Source organism: Orbicella franksi, chromosome 9 (assembly GCF_964199315.1).
Source record: "Orbicella franksi chromosome 9, jaOrbFran1.1, whole genome shotgun sequence".
NCBI lineage: Eukaryota > Metazoa > Cnidaria > Anthozoa > Scleractinia > Merulinidae > Orbicella > Orbicella franksi.
This window is the reverse complement of record NC_138153.1, coordinates 12,549,435-12,572,375: the sequence shown is the minus strand read 5'-3', so window position 1 is coordinate 12,572,375 and position 22,941 is coordinate 12,549,435. Positions and strand designations below refer to the sequence as shown.

The window sequence follows — 22,941 nt, the reverse complement described above, 5'->3', positions numbered from 1 at the left end:
CATGCACAGCCACTGTTCTAGTCTTGGTAAACGCTTTCTTTAGCGACGTTCCCGTTCCCGTCGCCGTCGCCGTCTGTAGTTTCTTTAATTCCCTACCAGTGTCTGCTGAGTTTTGAAATTTAGAGGGGTAAAGGGGTCACTTACTCACTTTAATTAACTTTATTTACTTGTCAATTGAATTGAAAAGTACATTATGTTGCATCGTGGATGAGTTATTTAGGAGCCAAAATATCGAATGAAAACTTTGTCCCTAAAGTTGCGTTATTTAGTATGTTTCTACATTAGAAGTTTTTTATGTTTTATTTGCATGTGATGGCAGTTTGGTTTATTCCTGGATGTAACTAGATCAGTTGGCTTTCACTGAAGATGAAAAGCGCTGTAATCCTTGGAATTTTTAAGTGGTCGATCTTTGAACAGGCGATGCTAACGCATTCTTTGTGACTACTACATTACATTTATCAGTTCGTTTTGTTGATGAGATATTTGTTATGGCTAAAGCAATAAGTACCATGTTAGTGGTTGATATTGTTAGTGCGTGAATTAAAAATTATTCTTTGATGTTTTTCTCTTGTTTACCCCAAACATGCTCGGTCGAGAGAAGGCTGTCACTCGAGCCGAAACACCTCGTTAATGGAATATATCTATGGAGGTCAATGCGCAGCTTTGTTTTCCGCGCGGCGAAATCACATAAAAACGGAGCAATCAACTTGCAATGATACATGCTGCAGATGGCACGACTTTGGGGCCGGCTGGCTTCGAAGATTTTAGACTGTTGGTCGCCAGCACAAGTATTCTAGTTGTCTAATTTTTGTAGCCCTTTAGGCTATACCGTATATCCTTCAACATTCACATTTTTGGTGGTCAAAACGTTTCAATGGATTGAGAGCGTATTCGCTTGTAATAGTTTCCAGTTTTCGCAGGATATATTTGTTCTCGAGTTCCAGGCCCTGTGCACGCTATAATGCGTTTTTAATCGCTGTAGTCATTCATATGTATGCGGATTCGAAAGTGATGGTTGTATTGGGTATCAGCGTTTTCGAGCGTTTTGATGCGGATTACGAAAACGCTGCGGAAACGGTGGAGTGGATACGAAGCGTTTGACGAGCTTTCGACAACGCATCGTCAGTTCTAAAACGTAGTAGGGTCGACGGAGCGTCCATTTCAATTGGCCTTGTTGTCTACGTTCACCTTGGCTCCCCCAGAGAGGTTTTAGTAAAATCACTTCATTAAATAATTTGAAGCTTACATCCTTCCAAATCTCCTCCAGCTGGTTTGGCAGTATCAGCTGACATTCTTGCCCTCTCTACAAGGATTCTGAAAAATTATGTAAGTGGGAAACTACTGCTGTTCTAATCCAAACCGAAGACAAAAATCAAAGGTGATTATTTGCAATTGGCTCTCAATATTTCGTCTCGTCTGACCACGGCGTTTTCCTGCCAGTCATATAATCCTCTAATGAAGACGAGCTGCATGATATTTTTTCATAATAGGTTGTATTATATCTATGTTTTGCTTTATATTACTTCATATTTTTTTACCTTGGAAAAGTTGTGTGTGAGTAAAGAGCCCTCCCCCAGCGCCTCCCCCATAGTGGTCCCAGGCTTTGTTTATGAATGGTAACCAAACAAGAGACCAGCCAACAATAAAATTTGTTCACATTACAAACATTACAACATAGTGTCCTCATTACGATTCATCTAATGTTATGGAAGGTTAATCCCTTAAACCTAGAAATCAGGTTTCACAGGCACCACATTGCACAATGTAATGGCCCCGGTATGGCCGATGGCATTCAGTCTTCTTCCAAACCAGTGCTCTCCGGGGTCCCGCAAGGCTCAATTTTGGGCCCTGTATTATTTTTACTGTATATAAATGACATCTCTTCTTCTGTAAAGTCACGTCTACGCCTTTTTGCAGATGATTGCATCCTCTATAGTGAAATCCGTGAAGTACAGGACTGTTGGGCTCTGCAGGATGATCTTGAACAATTGTCACTCTCGTCAAACACCTGGCAACTTAACTTTAACGTCAAGAAGTGTTATCAACTTGGTAGAACGCGTAAGAAAATTCCAACTATGTTCCAATATTCATTGGCTGGCCAGCCCATTTCTAGAGTTTCCTCAGCCCAGTACCTTGGAGTCACCGTGACAGACAATCTGTCCTGGAACGAGCACATCAATCAGATCTGTAAAAAGGCAAATTCTACTCTTGGGCTACTGCGTCGTATTCTAAGTGGTTGTGATACTAAAGTCAAAGATACGGCGTATCGCACGCTAGTCCGCCCAAAACTCGAATATGCGTGTTGCGCTTGGAACCCTTTCACCAAACAGAACATCACTCAAATAGAGATGGTTCAACGCCGAGCAGCAAGATTTGTATTAAATGACTATTCAAGACTTAGTCATGTTACTCCAATGATCGAACATCTTGGTTGGGACTCCCTTGAAGATCGTCGACTCCTCTTTCAAACTACTATGTTCTACAAGATCTTCATGGGACATGTTGGTATTAGCTTTCCTCCTGAAGTCCGCGAAATAACAAGGGCCACCAGATTACTGAACAGTCGTCCTTTCCAACAAATCCGTGTATCAAATGATGTCTATAAGTTTTCCTTTTATCCAAGGACAATAGTAGCATGGAACAATTTACCTATTTATGAAGATGTTGATATAAATAATTTTAAGACTATTGCTCCTGCAGCCATTAAATCTTTTTGTAAAATGTATATCCAGACGTCCTAACTTGTCTCGACGAGATTTTACTTAATCTATTTTATCTTATCTTTTACTAACTTATAATTTTTATTGTATATATACATATTGTAATTATTTATTACGTGCTCTTATTATGTTATTTTAAACTCCTAGTATAGTTCCACTGTTTAAGGAGTATACTTATTAAAGATTAAAGATTAAAGAAAACCCGAGGAAGTATCATAGCAGTCCGCGCGTGAATGTATCTTGATCTCCTTATTCATGTTGATAATAAACTTTGGAAGTTAGAAAAAAATTCAACAACAAAAAGCAAGGCACACATTCTACACTTCAATCAGCAACATTTAATACTCTGATTGTCATGAGGCATCGGGCCTAGCGCACGGTCAATTTTCCAGGCGTTTAGCGCGAATGACTCTTTCGCTCCTCGCACCAAGACTCTCTCTCTCTTTTTTTCCCTCCGCTGTTTTTCCGCGCTGCGCCCCAACTAGTTGAGCGCCTTGAAGTGGCTAACTGTCATTGAAATTGGGGTAGATGTCGCTGCAACGTATTTAACCCAGTCCTGTTCCCTCCTTGAAATGCTGCCAAACTGTCATCATTCCCAGAGTGATCGAGAGACTGGGGTCTAGTGTAATCACCATGATGGCGGTGTCACAGTGATCTATACAGTCGAAGACCTCGTCGCTGGTTTATAAAGGTAAGAGAGTCTATAAGAATGCCTTTTTCATGTCCAGCTAAGCTATAGAACACAGCCTCACCTCTTTCCACCTCACTGAATACAGCAATAGATAGTGCTCATGTTGTATAATACAGAATATACCATGGACGGTAGTTCGTGCTGGAAGGTGGAGCCAAAGTCTCTGTATTTTCTGTCCTCGTTTTTTCCCCATGATTTAAGGGAATAAAACTTGCAGTTACAATAAATTAGAGCAATGCGATTGTCTTTTGAAAAAGCTATCAAACACATTGATCAAATGTTTTGAACTGTTATAGTCACTATTGATTTTATGCCATATATGATAAAATATAAACCATTTAATGTAATGAAAAGACTGCGGACTGCAGACTGCAGACCAGGGGTAAAATGCAGACTGCAGACTGCAGACATATCTCTTGTTATTTCCATTATCAAGTACTACCCATAAACAGGCTAACCCAGGTGTTAATGAGGGTAATCAAAGTGAAAGTCTGCACTCCTGGTAGCTTGATTAGTGCTTTAGTTTGGTTAAATATTACTCAGGTTAGCCTGAATAATGCTTAGGCTAGTATGTTAATGGTAAGGAAGTGAAGCCTTGGAGCCGAATGGCTCGTAGTGGAAGGAGCTTATTTCGGTTTCTGTAGCATGAAGCGGCTAGGAGTATTTCCACTCCCCTTGGATGGGATGCTAGTCCATCGCAGGTCAGTCCCCCGCAATTTGTTAGGCTTCCCCAACAATTTGCTGGTACCCATTTATACTCCTGGGTGGAGAGAGGCACTGTGAGGGTTAAGTGTCTTGCCCAAGAACACAACACGCGGTCCCTGGCCAGGGCTTGAACCCAGTCAGCTCGCTGCAGGAATGAGCGCACTAACCATGAGGCCACCGCTCCTTCCATGTTAATGGTAATTTAATGGTAAGCTCACGATAATTGAAATGGTAAAGCCATATTGTCAGTGTAAAACATAGACTGCAGACCAGGGAGTGAAATGCAAACTGAGGGCAAAATGCAGACTGCAGCCAGGGGTAAAATGCACACTGCAGACTACAGACATTTTAAGTATATATAGTGTTATTTCCATGATTGAGTGCTAACTGTAACATGGTTATTCCGGCTAATTGCAGTGAAAGTCTGCACTCTAGTTAGCCTGAATATCACTTCAGTTAGACTCAATAATGCTCCATTTAGCCTGTTTATGGTTTGCTCTCAATGATGAAGTCTGCATTTTACCCCTGGTTTACAGTATGCATTTTACTCTCAGTTTGCATTTTAGCCTCGTTCTGCAGTCTGTAGTCTGTGTTTTACACTGAATGTAACACCATATAGTTTAATAGTCTGGGGTTTGCAGTCAGCATTTTACCCCTGGTCTACAGTCTGCATTTTACCCTCAGTCTTTGTTCTATGCCCGGTCTGCAGTCTTCATTTTACTTTGACTGCAATAAAAATGTAACAGTGCTCCTATTAGTTTAAACAGTGTGCTGTGTGAGAATACAAATTATGTATGCAGCTTACAAATAATGACAAATGCTCATGCCATCATCAGCCATTTTTGGCATGTGCAGTTACAGAACTTGCTTTGTTTTCACAAGTCAAAAGAAACACAGCACATCTCTACTAAACAGTTAACAAGGGGACACCTGAGATGCTGTGTCTTTGTATTGAAGAATTTTTGAACCAAAGTACTGTATTAATGCAGTTGTGTACGATCTAAGAGAGCTAAGAGTAAGAATGTTCGCGGCCCATTTTTGAAAAAGGTGTAAAGCTTTATTATCAAGCAAAATAATAAAAAAAGGCATTCATCGTGCTTGTTTCTGTTTCAAAACCTTCTAGGAATTGAAGAAAGCAATAGAGAAGCTGGAGAAAATGCTCCTCTGTGGATTGTGTTTTACTTAACACTTCTTTCCCAGCTGCTCTCTCACAGCCAGTTTCCTGCTTCATAAGAGATCAAATTATGGTCAAGCCTTTTTTATATAGGGAAGCGTGGTGGCCTCATGGTTAGTTCACTCGTCTCCGGATCGAGCAGTCCGGGTTCGAGCCCTGGCCGGGGACATTGTGTTGTGTTCTGGGGCAAGACACTTTACTCTCACAGTGCCTCTCTCCATTCAGGTGTATAAATGGGTACCGGCAAACTTAATGCTGGGGGTAACCCTGCGATGGACTAGCATCCCATCCAGGGGGGAGTAGAAATACTCCTAGTCGCTTCATGCTACAGAAACCGGGATAAGCTCCGGCCTGGTGGGCCACTTGGCTCGCTTGCAGACTTTACCTTTTTTAATTGTAAACTAGTATATTTAGCATGTGCCACTACACAGTTAGTGTTTAAACAATAGTTGTAAGCAAAACAATTCTTGTTGCTTATTTTAGTAGTTTGTTATGACAAAAACAACTGTGAGTGGTTAAGGGTTATCTACAGGATACAGTGTCGTAAAGCTATTCAAGTAACTGGTCACATTGTAGGAATGATGTGCAGTGAAGATGAATGTTGTTGTTATAATCTTTTTTTTTGTTGTTAAAAATTGTCAATATGGTGTCCATATGGAATTCCAATGGGTCAATAATCATTATAAATTTTTATAAATTTGTTAGGTCATGTAGGTGACATTGTTGGGTTTACTCGAGACCCCTCACTTATGTGGAACACTGTTTCATGCAATTTGATGTAGATAAACTTGAAAAGAGTTGGGCCACTCTTTTTCAAGTTAACCCACATGCAATTAATTTTTAATTTTAATTTTCCCCATCTTTGTCTCTCCATGCCCCTTGTTGGTTTTTGCGTGTTTCTTTAAAGTTCTACAGTTTTAAGCATTTATACTGAAGATACTATGAGCAGTTTCTCAGTGCTAAAATTGACTGAAAATTGAATGATAATTCCTGGTACCCAGTTCTACACCTGGATTAGACATTATATTATAAAGATCCATGTCTATGTATTGATCGATTTGATACGATCATGAGCCATCTGGGAGGTGCTCATGGTTAATATGCTCGTCTCCCGATCCAGTGGTCTGGGTTCAAGCTCTGGCCGGGGGTATTGTGTCGTGTTCTTGGGCAAGACGCTTTACTTTCACAGTGCCTCTCTCCACCCAGGTGTATAAATGGGTACCAGTGACCTTTATGCTGGGATAGCCCTGCAATGGACTAGTATCCCATCCAGGGGGGGAGTAGAAATACTCCTAGTCGTTTCATGCTACAGAAACCGGAATAAGCATCAGCCTGATGGGCCACTTGGATCACATACAGACTTTTACGAAAATAAATTCATTATCACATCTTTTGAGTTCTACAGTCTTAAGCAGTTATTGTCGTAGTATGATCAGTTGATCAGTCATAAGCCTAAACATTGGGTGACCTAGCCCTGGTAATTTCTCGTACCCACTTTTGCACTTGGATAAAGAAAGGCACTGTGAGACTGACACGAAACTGTTTTGCCTAAACACATAACACAATGATTTCAGCCTGGGCTGGAACCCAGACTGCTTGAACCATAGTCCAGCTTACTTACCATTAGACCACTATGCAACCCACATCAACTTTCAAGCACAGTGTCTTTGAATCGGTGGTGTTATAAATGTAATTATCAGTCAATTATGGAGATGCTTGATTCATCTATTTCTTAGTCTAGACTTAGTCTAGACTTAATAATAAAGTGTATTATCGTTTTGTCTCACGATGTAGTCACTTGAGATGTAGATCGTGACGTTTCGACTGCTTACTGCTAGTCTTCTTCAGGCGATAAGGTCGACTGATTGCACCGTATCATTTATATCACAAAGGTCGGCTGTGATTGGTGCATTTCGATCCTCCTATTGTTCCATTGTTCCGGCGAGTAGCTGTTCCCTCAGTGGTCCGCTGTTGTATCGTTCTCCTGTTGTTGTATTTCTTGATCGTGGGTATCCATGCTTCAGGAATTTCAATTCCACTGTCCCTGTTGATGTTGTTAGGTTGAGGTCTTATGTGAATAGCTTCCTTGACCCTACGTGTGTACCAGTGAGGATCTCGATCAATAAACTTGACCTCATTCCAGATAGGATAGTGGCCGGTCTCGTGGGTGTGTTCAGAAACGGCGGAGGTCTGGGTACGGGCGAGTCGTATATCCCTGTCGTGTTCTTTGATCCTCTCCTGAATACATCTCCCTGTTTCTCCAATGTAGACTTTGCCGCACTCACAGGGAATCCTGTAGACAACACCATCTTGTTTAGCCGGGTTGATGGTGTCCTTTGGTCGCACCAAGTGTGACCGAAGTGTCGTGTCGGACTTAAAGACGGTGCGAATGCCTTGTTGTTCTAGGCACCGGCGGAGAGACTCCGAAACTCCTTGGACATAAGATAAAACGGCGGTGGATTTAAATTCCGCGACAGGCTCTCTTCTTGGGGTTGTTCGTGTCTTTGTGATCTTCTGTACAAAAGAGGAGGGATATCCGTTAGAAACAAGTACAGATGACAGATGTTTCTTCTCTCCAGCGATTACTGATGGTTTGGTGACGAGACGTTTAGCCCAGTCGTACAGACACTTCACAATACCTCGCTTTACTGACTGAGGGTGGTGTGAATCATACGCTAGGTACTGATCAGTATGTGTTGGTTTCCTGTAGACACTGGTGGTAAGGCGGCCATCAGGTTCTCTGTAAACTGACGTGTCGAGAAAGGCGATCTTGTTGTTGTTCTCGATCTCCATGGTGAAACGGATTGATGGTTGTTGACTGTTCAGGTGTTGCAGGAAGACGTCAACTCTATCCCGATCCAGGATGGTGAAAGTATCATCTACGTAGCGTTTCCAGATCTTAGGCTTGTAAGGTGCGGACTCTATTGCTTGTTCTTCAAATATCCCCATGTAGAGATTAGCAATAACCGCGGATACAGGGCTACCCATGGCTGTGCTGTCTCGTTGTTCGTAAATCGATCCGTTGTACTGGAAGTACGTAGATCTTAATACGAAATTCAAGAGGTCCGCGATTTGAACTGGTGTAAGTGTCGTGCGGTCAGCCAGGCCTGCGTCGTTCTCCATTTTTGTAGCGCGGCTTGTACGGCGCCCTCGATCGGTACGTTGGTAAACAGTGACTCTACGTCGAAAGACACCATGATCTCGTGGTCCTGGATCTCTTCACTGGCGATGGTGGAGGCGAAGTCAGTTGAGTTCTTCACTGTGAAGTTCGAGTTACCTGCAAGAAGAGATAATACGTTAGCCAAGAAAGCAGACAGGTCGTATGCAAAGGTGTTGACACACGACACAATTGGCCTAAGCGGTGTGTCGGCCTTGTGGATCCTCGGCAAACCATAGATCCTAGGTGGTTGTTTGTGTCGGGGTCTGATCTTATTATAAACCGCCTCTGATATCTGTCCACTCCGTTTCAGGGTTAGCAGCTTCTCAGATAGCTTCCGGGTCAAGCGGTCTGTCGGATCTTTGTTGAGCAGCTGGTACGGTCCGGAATCAATTAGCGCTGACATTTTCGCGTGGTATGTGTCAGCGTCCAGGATTACGCTGGCGCGTCCTTTGTCGGCCGGAAGGACCATGATGGAGTTGTCCTCTTTTAAGCTTTTAAGAGCCTCCTGCTGTTCCCTCGTGATGTTGGGCGTGGGTGGCTGTGCCTGTTGAAGGATGGTGTTGACGGATCTCCTGACTGTGTCTGCTCGCTCCGCATCCAGTGGCCTGACTGCTGACTCAATCTTGGCGATGATCTCGGTGGCTGGGACGCTCGTAGGAGTCACGGCGAAATTTAGACCTTTCTTCAGTAAGGACACCTCAGCTTCGTTAAGGGTCCTGGATGACAAGTTGATAACCCACTTTGTTTTGTCAACAAAAGTTGTAGGAGAAACAGAAGACTGTTTCTCTCGCAAAAGTTTCTCAAACTTGTGCTGTTGACGGTCTTTCGTGGTATTAAAGACTCGCTGGGTAGTGGATTTAACCTTGTCGAGTACCTCTGCAGCGTCATCCGCAGAAAGAGCAGATGCTATGCTCTGTGCTGTTGATTCGGCTTCTTTCTTCGTATCTGCCTTGGCTCTCTGCGTCAGTCTGATTCTTTCCCTCAGGAATCTCATGGATGCTAGTTCAGCGACTCTGCGTGCGCCTCTGGTGGGAACTGGCGGCCGAACTTGCAGATCTCTTGGAACAATGTGGTTCTTAATACACCTTGTGAGAAAGGTGAGATGGTTGGTATAGCGTGCGAGCTTGCGTGAGCAACGCTCATGTCGACGAATCAACCTTAGGGCTGTGCGCCCATATTTCTGGTCAATTTAAATCCACCGCCGTTTTACCTTATGTCCAAGGAGTTTCGGAGTCTCTCCGCCGGTGCCTAGAACAACAAGGCATTCGCACCGTCTTTAAGTCCGACACGACACTTCGGTCACACTTGGTGCGACCAAAGGACACCGTCAACCCGGCTAAACAGGATGGTGTTGTCTACAGGATTCCCTGTGAGTGCGGCAAAGTCTACATTGGAGAAACAGGGAGATGTATTCAGGAGAGGATCAAAGAACACGACAGGGATATACGACTCGCCCGTACCCAGACCTCCACCGTTTCTGAACACACCCACGAGACCGGCCACTATCCTATCTGGAATGAGGTCAAGTTTATTGATCGAGATCCTCACTGGTACACACGTAGGGTCAAGGAAGCTATTCACATAAGACTTCAACCTAACAACATCAACAGGGACAGTGGAATTGAAATTCCTGAAGCATGGATACCCACGATCAAGAAATACAACAACAGGAGAACGATACAATAGCGGACCACTGAGGGAACAGCTACTCGCCGGAACAATGGAACAATAGGAGGATCGAAATGCACCAATCACAGCCGACCTTTGTGATATAAATGATACGGTGCAATCAGTCGACCTTATCGCCTGAAGAAGACTAGCAGTAAGCAGTCGAAACGTCGCGATCTACATCTCAAGTGAGACAAGTGAGACAAAACGATAATACACTTTATCATTGCATCTACCACGATGAATAACAACAACCTTTTCCTCGACATAGTCTAGACTTGTTGAAAGGCGTATTTACAAGAGCATTCGAACACAAGTCACTCTATAAGACCTAAAACTGCCCTGAAGAAGCTGTGATGCATGAGTTTAGCGTCAAAAAGAACAGATGACTAGCTTTCGACAGAGATTATGATCCTGAGAGAACACATGCCCTTGTCCCATGATAATCTTTTTCAATGTATTTTAAGCTTCGCGTCTCGCTGTCAAAGTTATTTTTAGTCGCGGTCCCATGATCGCGCAGTTTTGCCCAACGGGTCGCGTCCACCTAAATCCGAAATTGAAAATTTAGCGGGTTAAGAGAAAAAGATGAGTTAGTTTTTTTTTTTAAACTACCGCACTGTTAGCATTGGAAAACAGTTTTAAAGCGCTGGGCAGAAAAACTATCTTATAGCTGCTTATCCGAAGTTAAAATAGAAGTCGTGTCATTCCCATGCATGAATGATTTTTAAAACACAAAGCGCCATGATCGCCAAGACTTGTATTTCAAACCTACTCGAAAGAAAGTACTCAACTGATTGAAGCGAAAAGCATCTCTTTCTAAAGAAATTTCAAAGCGCAGGACAGCTAAAATATTTGTTTCTTATTTTTTAGAAATTTCGCTGCGAAAAATCCCGGTGCAAATTTTTGAATATTTATTTTCAAAGTTCTGTGTAATATTTTCCAAGGTTTGCAGGTCCACGGCGATAAAAGCTGCTTCTTCAAAACTGCCGCATCGTTTGGATCGAGAGAGGTCTCTTTGGAAAGTATTTTCAAAGCGCTGGGCAGAATAATTGTCTTCTAGGTGTTCAGGGACTGATCAAAAAGTCTTGGGGGTGGGGGTTGGGCCGCAGCAGAGAGGGGGTGGGTCATGAGTTTTTTAGCCGCTGGTACGGCTTGGGTCGTTCAATTTTCAGCTTCTTATGGGGTTGGGTCATCCTATTTTATGACAAATAATTCAAGTCTTGAACTACTGGAACAGTTGGCCAGACGTTTAATTTTAATTTTCTGCGCTTCACCCCTCTTACTTTTTGGCCAGTCCCTTAGTCTAAGTTTACTTCGAAAATTAGTCTTGTCATTTCTCTGCATGACTGATTCACATTAGGCGCTATGGCTGCTGACAGGAATTGCGTTCTAACCGCCTCTAAAGTCGCTTCTCAAAAAGTACTGACGGATGAAAGCGAAATAAGTCTCTTTGGAAAGCTCTTGCAAAGCGCCGGACAGTTAGAATTTTTCGTCGTCTTTCCTTACGAATTGCGCTCTGAAAATCCATGCAGGAACAAGGTTTTTCATATTTTATTACCTACTAATTTAAACTTTGAATGTTATTACATCATTTAAATTCGCCAATCAGGTGTGTTTCCTGAAATAGCCTCGCAGTTTGAGCACCGAGCTAAAATTAAAACGACTTACCTTTAAAACTAAAAGTAGAGAAAACTAGAGACCATAATGGCTGGTGCGTTGTACGACACAAGACCGCGTGAATGATTCTTGTAGACAAATCAATAAATAAATCAGCTCATGGCATATTGTGGCTAAACACTTCGTGTAAGCCACACAAAGAACATCTTCCATGTGTTTTCGAGAAAATAAGGGTTCATGTTACATGCCTTTTCGAGGAAAACAAAAGTATCAAAATACAAATGTTGGTGTGAAAAGCAAATTGTCACGTTTGCTACTTCAACGTATTACTACATTTGAAATAAACGAAAATTAACGCCGGCAAATATCATCGCAAAATTTAAAAGCTGTCTTTGCAAACAGTAATTTTAAGTTATTGTTGATTATGTCTTATCAAGGTGTCTGTCCGTTCATATTCTGCAAGGGGAAAAGCCCTGGGTACCAAGGTAAATACGAACCAGGAGTGAGCCGGGCAGGGATGAGGACCTGTGTGACTACTATGCCTGAGCTAAACATTAAACTCTGCACTGTCTGAGATTATCTCACTAGTTTGATCATTTCGTAGGAATACACGGTAGAGACATCAGTCTTGAAAGAAACTGAGGTGACAAAGTGTTTTGAAAGGGAATCAAGTCAACTGTCTGGATTAGCAAAGAAAAAAGCTGGACGTAGGGCGGAATAGAATATAAGCCAATCAAACCTTGCTCTAATAAATATGGCAACAAAGATCCGAGGAATGACACACCGATACAAGCGTTGTGGTCAGTTTGACCAGTTGTCAGCTTATAAGCAACATGAACGAACTCACATAGGAGAGAAGCCGTATTCTTGCAAGCATTGTAAGAAGTGCTTTAGTCAGTCATCACATTGGAAGGAACATGAACGAACTCACACAGGAGAGAAACCGTATACATGCCAGCATTGTAAGAAGTGCTTTAGTCGGTCATCACATTGTGTGAGACATGAACGAACTCACACTGGAGTGAAGCCGTATTCATGCAAGCATTGTAAGAAGTGCTTTAGTCGGTCATCAGATTGTGTGAGACATGAACGAACTCACACAGGAGTAAAGCCGTATTCATGCAAGCATTGTAAGAAGTGCTTTTATCGGTCATCAGATTGGAAGGAACATGAACGAACTCACACAGGAGAGAAACCGTATTCATGCAAGCATTGTAAGAAGTGCTTTAGTCGGTCATCAGATTGTGTGAGACATGAACGAACTCACACAGGAGTAAAGCCGTATTCATGCAAGCATTGTAAGAAGTGCTTTTATCGGTCATCAACTTGCAAGGAACATGAACGAACTCACACAGGAGAGAAACCGTATACATGCCAGCATTGTAAGAAGTGCTTTAGTCGGTCATCAGATTGTGTGAGACATGAACGAACTCACACAGGAGTAAAGCCGTATTCATGCAAGCATTGTAAGAAGTGCTTTTATCGGTCATCAACTTGCAAGCAACATGAACAAACTCACATAGGAGTGAAGCCGTATTCATGCAAGCATTGCAAAAAGTGCTTTAGTCAATTAGGAAATTGCAAGCAACATGAACGAACTCACACTGGAGTGAAGCCGTATTCATGCAAGCATTGTAAGAAGTGCTTTACTCAATTAAGAAATTGCAAGCAACATGAACGAACTCACACTGGAGTGAAGCCGTATTCATGCAAGCATTGTAAGAAGTGCTTTGGTCGGTCATCAGATTGCAAGCAACATGAACGAACTCACACAGGAGAGAGGCCGTATTTATGCAAGCATTGTAAGAAGTGCTTTAGCCTGTCATCAAATTGCAAACGACATGAACAAAAGCACGCAGTAGACAGTTCGTTAAAACACAAGCAGCAAGATCAGTACCTAAAACTAAGAAAACACCAGGAGCCGTCAACAACTCGAGGTAGCAAAGAGTCTAGTATGTTGGTTTCTTTGACTGAAAATAATTTAAGCCAAGTTGAAAGCCTCACCTGCTGGATTTGTCAGGAGGAATTTAGCAGTGAGACATGTCTCATCAAACATTACGATGATCATATGAGGTAAAACGACACTTATGTAAGCCTTATCAATGTTTAAGTTATAAAACTGTCTTCGCCTTTTTTCTCCGCGCTGTAGGTTCGCTAGGACATAGTTTGTTCTGCTAACGTTAGTGTTGGAGGAAAGTCGATTAACTTTTGAAAACGCGAAATCGAGAGTGCTAATGGCGGTAGGAAATCGAACTTCTCTGAACCTGCAGCAAACCTGACTTCCTGAGAAGAGGCCCAGTATGTGATCTATTATCGCTGAAAGCAATCGAATTTAAGTTACAGTAACAAAATTTCAAGTTTCAATAAGCTTAATGCACAAAGCGAGATGTAATGTAATTACTACACGTTAATTATCTTCAGAACTGACTGACTGGTTAGTTGGGAATCTCGTGTTGTCTTTACACGGTGATCTGTAAGCTCTTTTTCGTTTATCCCGCGGTTGGACTGAGTGTTTCTGGACAAAAGTTTAGTAAACCTGATTACTCTTTTTTTCAATTTTGTCACCAATATGTCAGGTGATCAAACTGGTGATAGCCTCCTACCCATACGATCTGTTTGTTCGTCACGCATTCTTCCAATCTTGCGCAACGATCCCAAAAGAGCAACTGCGTAGTGACCGGGGCTAAACTGGTAATCGCTCTGACGGTATTTTTTAAGTCAAAGTGAAAATAATGTTGCTATGAAATATGAGCCACCCACTATGCAAGGAGAAATACACGGACTTAATGTGGTTGAATGTCAGGGTCTCAAAGGACTTGTACCGAAAGGTTTTATTGTATAGCTTTATAGTGAGAAGCCTTTGTGGTTTTATTTAGCAATCCGTGCGAGGTTGCCTCATCTTAACTTGATAGTAGGGAGTTTAAGAAACCTGGACGCGACGTCGAGGACAACGTCGATTAAAAAATGATTTTATATTTTACGAATCTTGCGATACTCTAAAGTCATTTTCCTTTGTTTCTTAGTATCAAACTATCAGGAAACTGAATCTGGGACAGGGCGAAACGTTTGAAATAAAAATTTAAAAAAAATAGCCTTCGTGGTTCACGTTCTCTGGACAACGCAGAATTTGGTCATGTCAGGCATAGGACGGCAAGGAAATACACCAAGAATTATACTGGTCATGCGCAGCCACTGTTCTACTCTTGTTGAACTTTTTGTTTAGCGACGTTGCCGTCGCCGTCGCCGTCGCCGTCTTGGGCTTTTTAAACTCCCTACAAGTTTCTGCTGAGTTTTGAAACTTAGAGAGTTAAGTTGTCAGTTTTGCAAGCAAATGTCATTGTCCGAGGTAACTTACTCACTTTAATTAACTTTATTTACTTGTCAATTGAATTGAAAAGTACATTATGTTGCACCGTGGATGAGTTATTTAGGAGCCAAAATATCGAATGAAAACTTTGTCGCTAAGTTGCGTTATTTAGTATGTTTCTACACAAGAAGTGTTTTATGAGTTATTTGCATGTAATGGCAGTTTGGTTTATTCCTGGATGTAACTAAATCAGTTGGCTTTCACCGAAGATGAAAAACGCCGTAATCCTTGAAATTTTAAAGTGGTCGATCTTTGAACAGGCGATGCTAACACATTCTTTGTGACTACTACATTATATTCATCAGTTCGTTTTGTTGATGAGATATTTGTTATGGCTAAAGCAATAAATACCATGTTAGTGGTTGATACGATTAGTACGCGAATTGCAAATTATTCTTTGACGTTTTTCTCTTGTTTACCCTGAACATGTTCGGTCGAGAGAAGGCTGACACTCGAGCCGAAACACCTCGTTAATGGAATATGTCTATAGAAGTCAAGGCGCAGCTTTGTTTTCCGCGCGGTGAAATGACGTACAAACGGAGCAACATGCAACATGCATGCTGCACATGGCTTGACTTTGGGACCAGCTGGCTCCGAAGTTTTTAGACTGTTGGTCGCCAAGTATTCTAGTTGTCTAATTTTTGTAGCCCTTTAGGCTATACCGTATGTACTTCAACATTCACATTTTTGGTGGTCAAAACGTTTCAATGGATTAAGAGCGTATTTGCCTGTAATAGTTTCCAGTATTCGCAGGATGTGTTTGTTCTCGAGTTCCAGGCCATGTGCACACTTGTCATTCATATGTATGCGGATTCGCAAGAGACGGCCGTATTGGGTATCAGCGTTTTCGAGCGTTTTGATGCGGATTACGAAAACGCTGCGGAAAGGGTGGAGTGGATACGAAGCGCTATATTGCACAATGTAATGGCCCCAGCGTGGTTTTGGATCAGAAGCCAAAACCTGAGGAAGAATCATAGAAGTCCCCGCGTGAATAAGGAGTTAAATGATCTTGATCTCTTTACTCATGTTGATAAACCTTGGAAGTTAGAAAGAAATTCAACGACAAAAAGCGAGGCACACATTCTGCGCTTCAATCAGCAGTATTTAATACTCTGATTGTCATGAGGCATCGAGTCTGGCGCACGGTCAATTTTCCAGGCGTTCAGGTTAGTTAGTTGGGGCGCAGCGCGAAAAATGACTCTCTCTCTCCTTGCACCAAGAAGCTCTCTCTCTCTTTTCTTCCGGGCTGCGCCCCAACTAACTAAGCGCCTGGAAGTGACCAACTGTGATTGAAATTGGGGTATCGAGTACTCGTAGATGTCACTGAACAGTATTTAACACAGTCCAGTCCCCTCCTTGAAATGCTGCCAAACTGTCATCATTCCCAGAGTCATCGAGAGACTGGGGTCTAGTGTAATCACCATGATGGCGGGTTGTGCCTAAATCCTACCGCTCAGAAGGACAACCGAGGAGTACTAGGAGCGAGTTTCCGAGTTGAGCAGTTTTCGGAAATTGTCGGCTATTCCAATATGGCGCACTATACCAATCACATAAATATGCGAATTGCCAGTGGTAAAACTATGTTGATCAACGAGACAAGTACGTTTTTATTCACTTGACAAGTTAAGAATAATGTGTAGCGAGTAAAGCAGTGAGTTGTTCGGCAAATGCTGTATATTTCTTTAGATCTCTTCCCGTCTAGTTCGTAAACCGTAAATTTGTACGCTGGTTAACACATTACACTGTAGACGTCTTTGACTTATAATAGGCACAAGCGTTTTTTAATACGTCGTTCCTTCAGGACGAATTTTGTTATTGATTCGGCGGATCCCCGAATTCAAACCTCCTTTGCCTTGTCCCTCTGGCCGGTGGGATCTTGGAAATACTACCGACCAGTGCGACAGCTTGTGCATAAGGTAATTGGATTTAAGTCCATGCACATTTTTATTTGTAGAATAGCTTGATACATCGCTCTTTAGCCTTACACTACACTAGATTATCACTCTACAGTTTTATTTCAGTTTTCTGTGATCTTGTCCCTGTGGCCGGTAGGATCTTGAAAATACTACCGGCCAGAGGAACAGCTTGTGTACAAGGTAATTGGACTTAAGTTCATACACAGTTTTATTTGTACAATAGTTTGATACATTGCTCTTAAGTTTTATACTAGACCAGAATCACTCTACAGTTGAATCTTTTCAGTTTTCTGTGATCTTGTCCCTCTAGCTGGTAGGATCTTGAAAATACTACCGGGCAGAAGGACAGCTTGTGTATAAGGTAATTGGACTCAAGTCAATGCACAGTTTTATTTGTAGAATAGTTTGATACATTGCTCTTTAGTCTTACACTACACTAGATTATCACTCTACAGTAATATTTTCAGTTTTCTGTGATCTTGTCCCTCTAGCCGGTAGGATCTTGAAAATACTACCGGCCAGAGGGACAGCTACTTGTGTATAAGGTAATTGGACTCAAGTCCATGCACAGTTTTATTTGTACAATAACTTAATACATTGCTCTTTAGTCTTACACCACACTAGAATCACTCTACAGTAATGTTTTCAGTTTTTTGTGATTTTGTCCCTCTGGCCGGTAGGGTCTTGAAAATACTACCGGCCAGAAGGACAGCTTGTGTATAAGGTAATTGGACTTAAGCCCATGCTCAGTTTTATTTGTAGAATGGTTTGATTGATTGCTTAGTCTTACTTCTTACACTACACTACAATCACTCTGTAGTAATATTTTCAGTTTTCTGTGATCTTGTCCCTCTGGCTGGAAGGATCTTGAAAATACTACCGGCCAGAAGGACAGCTTGTGTATAAGGTAATTGGACTGAAGTTCATGGTGTCTGTAAAAGTCTATTCATGCTCTGCCATTGCAATAATTCTGAATCAATGAACATGCCAGTATCAGTGTGGAATCTTAAGTTGAACGATGGATTTAGAGTGTTTATTTAGTGAGGGAGACTGTTATATATATATGTACAACTGATTAAGGAAATATGGAGGTGAATCCTTTTCAAGCAAAATTAATATTTTACCATTGATGAGAACTTTTCAGTTCTTTTGAATGTACATTCCTTCAGTTTGGTAGCATTTGCTGTAAGATCTGCATTTTCATCACTTCATCACTTCATCCTGGAAAATAAGACAAACATAGTGAATTTCTGCAAGAAAGTGTTATGAATAGGAGATGTGTAGTTGGTATCCATGTAGTTTGGTTTAAATTGATTTCCATTACTTTGTCATGCGATGAGAAGTGTTGATACTTGCTTTTGATTCAAAATACCTGGTTGAAATTAGGAGTTTCTCCCCTGCTGAGATGCTCTGGAAACTAAACATAGATAATACCAATGAATTTAAAAACTAAAAAACTTAATCGCGTTCAATTAAGCTGTTGTTTAACAATTTTTTTTTGAGGGGAGGGGAGGGGGGCGAAAGCGGGTCAGAACCTCCCAGTTCTCCTGCTTCCCATACCTTTATCTCTTGACTCCCGCCCTCCCCTGGTTTGCTCCGTCCCCTGTAAATAAGGACACTCAAAACACATACTTATCATTGATCTGCGCAATCCTTTGGCGTTTCTTTTCCTGTTTTCCTTTGTCTTCAGCCTTGCTCCTCTAGCTCTTCACGTCGTTTGACAGTTTAAATGACAACATTTGAAGAAGCTAGTCATAAAAGGGGATAAGTGACGATTTTGGTTCCTTTTCTTTTTTCTTGCTCCAAATTAGCTGAATTTTTGCATGTGGTCTTCAATGTAATAGAAAAACGTGTTCCTGTATTTTTGCCGCTGGTTTTTGCTTCGCTTTATAAAGACGCCGCTAGGAAAACCGAGTGGTTTTTTGCATACGCAATATCCTGAAAACGAAGCAAGGTTTAGCGCAAAAACTACGGGACATTGCTAAACATACCTAAACAAAACTCTATGCGAAATTTGGAGCGTTTTCGACAAAGTTCACTTTTGATTAAAATACCTAACGCCCTTTTCCCGCCGAGGCTGCAAATAAACGAAGCCGGGCCTTTGTTATGATAAACAGAGCCGATCCTTTGTTATAATAACCAAACCAAGCCTTTGTTATAAGTCGAAGTCTCGCCTCGGTTTATCATAACAAAGGATCGGCCCGCCGCGACCGCAGGGACTTTGATCTCACTTAGAAAGCAGCAAAATGTCAATTTCACGCAACGTATAAGCTCAAAAATGTTGATTTTAGGTCAAAAAAGGTTTAAATGTTGATTCCACGTTAACGCGTGACGGCAAGGATGTTGGTTTCACTTAGAAACCAGCAAAATGTCAATTTCACGCAGCGCATAAGCTCAATGATGTTGATTTCAGGTCTAAGTAGGTTAAAATGTTGATTTCACGTTGACGCGTGACGGCAAGGATGTTGATTTCTCTTAGAAACCAGCAAAATGTCAATTCCATGCAACGTATAAGCTCAAAAATGTTGCTTTTAGGTCAAAAAAGGTTTAAATGTTGATTTCACGTTGACGCGTGACGGCAAGGATGTTGGTTTCACTTAGAAACCAGCAAAATGTCAATTTTACGCAGCGCATAAGCTCGATGATGTTGATTTCAGGTCTAAATAGGTTAAAATGTTAATTTGACGTTAACGCGTGACGGCAAGGATGTTGGTTTCACTTAGAGACCAGCAAAATGTCAATTTCACGCAACGCATAAGCTCAATGATGTTGATTTCAGGTCTAAATAGGTTAAAATGTTGATTTTACGTTAACGCGTGTCGGCAAGGATGTTGGTTTCACTTAGAGACCAGCAAAATGTCAATTTCACGCAGCGCATAAGCTCAATGATGTTGATTTCAGGTCTAAATAGGTTAAAATGTTGATTTCGCGTTAACGCGTGACGGCAAGGATGTTGGTTTCACTTAGAAACCAGCAAAATGTCAATTTCACGCAGCGCATAAGCTCAATGATGTTGATTTCAGGTCTAAATAGGTTAAAATGTTGATTTCACGTTGACGCGTGACGGCAAGGATGTTGATTTCTCTTAGAAACCAGCAAAATGTCAATTCCACGCAACGTATAAGCTCAAAAATGTTGCTTTTAGGTCAAAAAAGGTTTAAATGTTGATTTCACGTTGACGCGTGACGGCAAGGATGTTGGTTTCACTTAGAAACCAGCAAAATGTCAATTTTACGCAGCGCATAAGCTCGATGATGTTGATTTCAGGTCTAAATAGGTTAAAATGTTAATTTGACGTTAACGCGTGACGGCAAGGATGTTGGTTTCACTTAGAAAACAGCAAAATGGTAGGAGCCCATGATGGGCTCCTGAAAATGGTAATTTCACGCAACGTATAAGCTCAAAAATGCTGATTTCAGGTCAAAAAAAGGTGTAAATAAAAATAAAATGAAACAAATAAACATTTCAATAAACACTTTTTCAAATACGGCAACGTCTAAACGGCTGTTTAGTTTTGGATTTAAGAATTTGATGACTCCACGTGAAAACGCTCTATAAATAGGGCTGACAGATTAACAGATTAACCCTTCTGCGTAACGTACGGATCTCCATACATCTGCATGTCCCCTGATCCCAGAAGCTCAAAACACTACAAATCATGCCGATTTGAAATAAAATCAACGCAAACTGGATCACAGATCTGTTACAATCGATCGCCACTTGCTGGCCATTATTATGTTTAAATCTAGTTACCAGTTCGAGAAACGTCCGCAGAACGTAATCGCAATGCATGCCGGGAAGGGTCTTTACACCTCGTGCGCGGGAAGACATGGCGGTCGATACAAGACAAATTTTATCACTCTAAAACCAGTTCTCGCTTTCCAAACTTTGACGCTAGCAACGCTTGGCAAATGGGCCACAACTCACCAGAGGGTATTTTTCTTGGGCAAGAACTGCTCTTGGACTTTGCTACCTGGCTCGATCTGACTTCGAACGCCGATAACACGATTACGGTATATCAGCTACCTTCGAAGTTTCAGAACACATTTTGATTCTTTAAAACGTGCTGATGACTTACGGGTTTATCGAGGCTTTATGATGCCTCTCAACCACCAGGTAGGCACACAAGGTACTTTAAAACAATGCTTAAGATATTAGTTGACAGAGCTCTAATGCGGCACATCTCTTTTTTGTTTGATGGCATTTCGTTTGACGCTCGATCGATTCACGTGTTGTGTTCACGTCACAATAACCGGTGTAAACAATCCGTTCCCAGATTTCCGCTCTATATGCTGTGGGATTTGGTTTTGACTTCATACACTATAAACAGTCTGCCTGTTTGCTGTTCAACAAATAAACTCCTAAAGACATGGCTAGGAAAAGCCAAGTTTTTTGCCTACGTTTTAACTCGAAAACAAAGCAAAAACCAGCGACAAAAATACAGAACCACATTTTTCTATTACATTGAAGACCACATGCAAAACTTCAGCTAATTTGGAGCAAGAAAAAAGAAAAGCAACCAAAATCGTCACTTATCCCCTTTTATGACTAGCTTCTTCATTTGATGACCTATGATGTAACCACTGTAAAAAGGTTTCCAATTTTACCAGAAGTTGGCCCTAGTTTTTCAATCCAAGGGCGGATTTAATTTTTCCTTCAGTCCAGAAGTCTCAAGATAAGCTAAATGTAAGTCAAAAAACATTTGGGTTCTTGTTTTTGAAAGTATTTTAATGCTTAATAAATGATTCCCGGCTTCGTAGAACTCTCACTTCCCACCCTTTCCTCTCCTGCCTCCTGCCCCCTATTCTTCTGGGGCTCCCACCCCCCTGCCCCCCCTCCCAATTTTACTCATGGGTGCACAAATATGCAAACTCGGCAAACTATTCGATCTGATTAATTTTTAGGGTAACTGGGGTTACACTTATTAACTATTTACACTTATTTACACTTGTTATTTAGAAAGCCTCATTTTAGAAGTGACTTATCCTTTGCAGGATACAGGCCTAATAAACATGAGGGAAATAAACTAGAAATTTTGCAATGAGAGTGGCTTTGTGAGTATGTCAGGTCATTGTCCTATAAGCAATACGTTCTGGTTAAATAAAGGATTTCCTTAAACCTATTTTGTTTAAAGGTAAACACCATTCACAAAAAAAAGACAATAGGACATTTTCGTTACTTTAATTTGTGTTTATTTCATAAACAGATAGTCTTTCAATGCTAAGGAACAGTATCCAACTCTTTAAGTTTAACAATCCTCCTGAAGAAATTCCTCTGTCCTTACACAGAGTATGTAAGTCACAAAATAATATATTAAATATTGATGTATACAACTTGAGCCCACTGGACATATCAGAGATGTGTCCTAGTACTGCCTGGCACTCTGTTTCACTTGGAGTGAATGCAAAATAAATTTTATTAAGGCATTGAAATCAAGTGTCTGATAACCTTCATATAAATGGAAATCCTCAATATTCAAGCCTGATTTATGACTTAGGCAATAAGAGCAATAATCAAACTATTGTACAAATAAAACTGTGCATGGGCTGAGTCCAATTACCTTACACACAAGCCGTCCCTCTGGCCGGCAGTATTTTCAAGATCCTACCGGCCAGAGGGAAAAGATCACAGAAAACTGAAAATATTTAACTGTAGAGTCATTCTAGTGTGGTATAAAACTAAAGAACAATGTTTCAAACTATTCTACAAGTGAAAATGTGCATGCACTTCAGTCCAATTACCTTATACACAAGCTGTCCCTCTGGCCGGTAGTACTTTCAAGATCCTACCAGCCAAAGGGACAAGGTCAGAGAAAACTGAAGATATGACTGTAGAGTGATAATCTAGTGTAGTGTAAGACTAAAGAGCAATGTATCAAACTATTGTACAAATTAAACTATGCATGGACTTAAGTCCAATTACC

The 22,941-nt window shown here is 41.4% G+C and overlaps 2 protein-coding genes across 2 annotated transcripts in view; both read left to right on the top strand.

Annotated features, from left to right (window-relative positions):
• LOC145498069 (uncharacterized) overlaps positions 1 to 22,941 on the top strand; it is a 215,076-nt gene that overhangs the window by 87,475 nt on the left and 104,660 nt on the right. The gene's annotated exons all lie outside the window — the stretch shown is intronic.
• LOC145498058 (uncharacterized) lies at positions 12,424 to 14,023 on the top strand. Its single transcript, XM_081477937.1, has 2 exons — positions 12,424 to 13,808; positions 13,847 to 14,023. Exons 1-2 carry the CDS (start codon positions 12,490 to 12,492, stop codon positions 13,911 to 13,913), a joined length of 1,386 nt encoding a protein of 461 aa, XP_081334063.1. The 5' UTR covers positions 12,424 to 12,489; the 3' UTR covers positions 13,914 to 14,023.

Coding starts and splice junctions, on each gene's coding strand:
- LOC145498058 (XM_081477937.1), top strand. CDS start 12,490: ATGGCAACAAAGATCCGAGGAATGACACACCGATACAAGCGTTGTGGT. Junction 13,809..13,846: donor CATTACGATGATCATATGAG/GTAAAACGACAC, acceptor TCAATGTTTAAG/TTATAAAACTGTCTTCGCCT.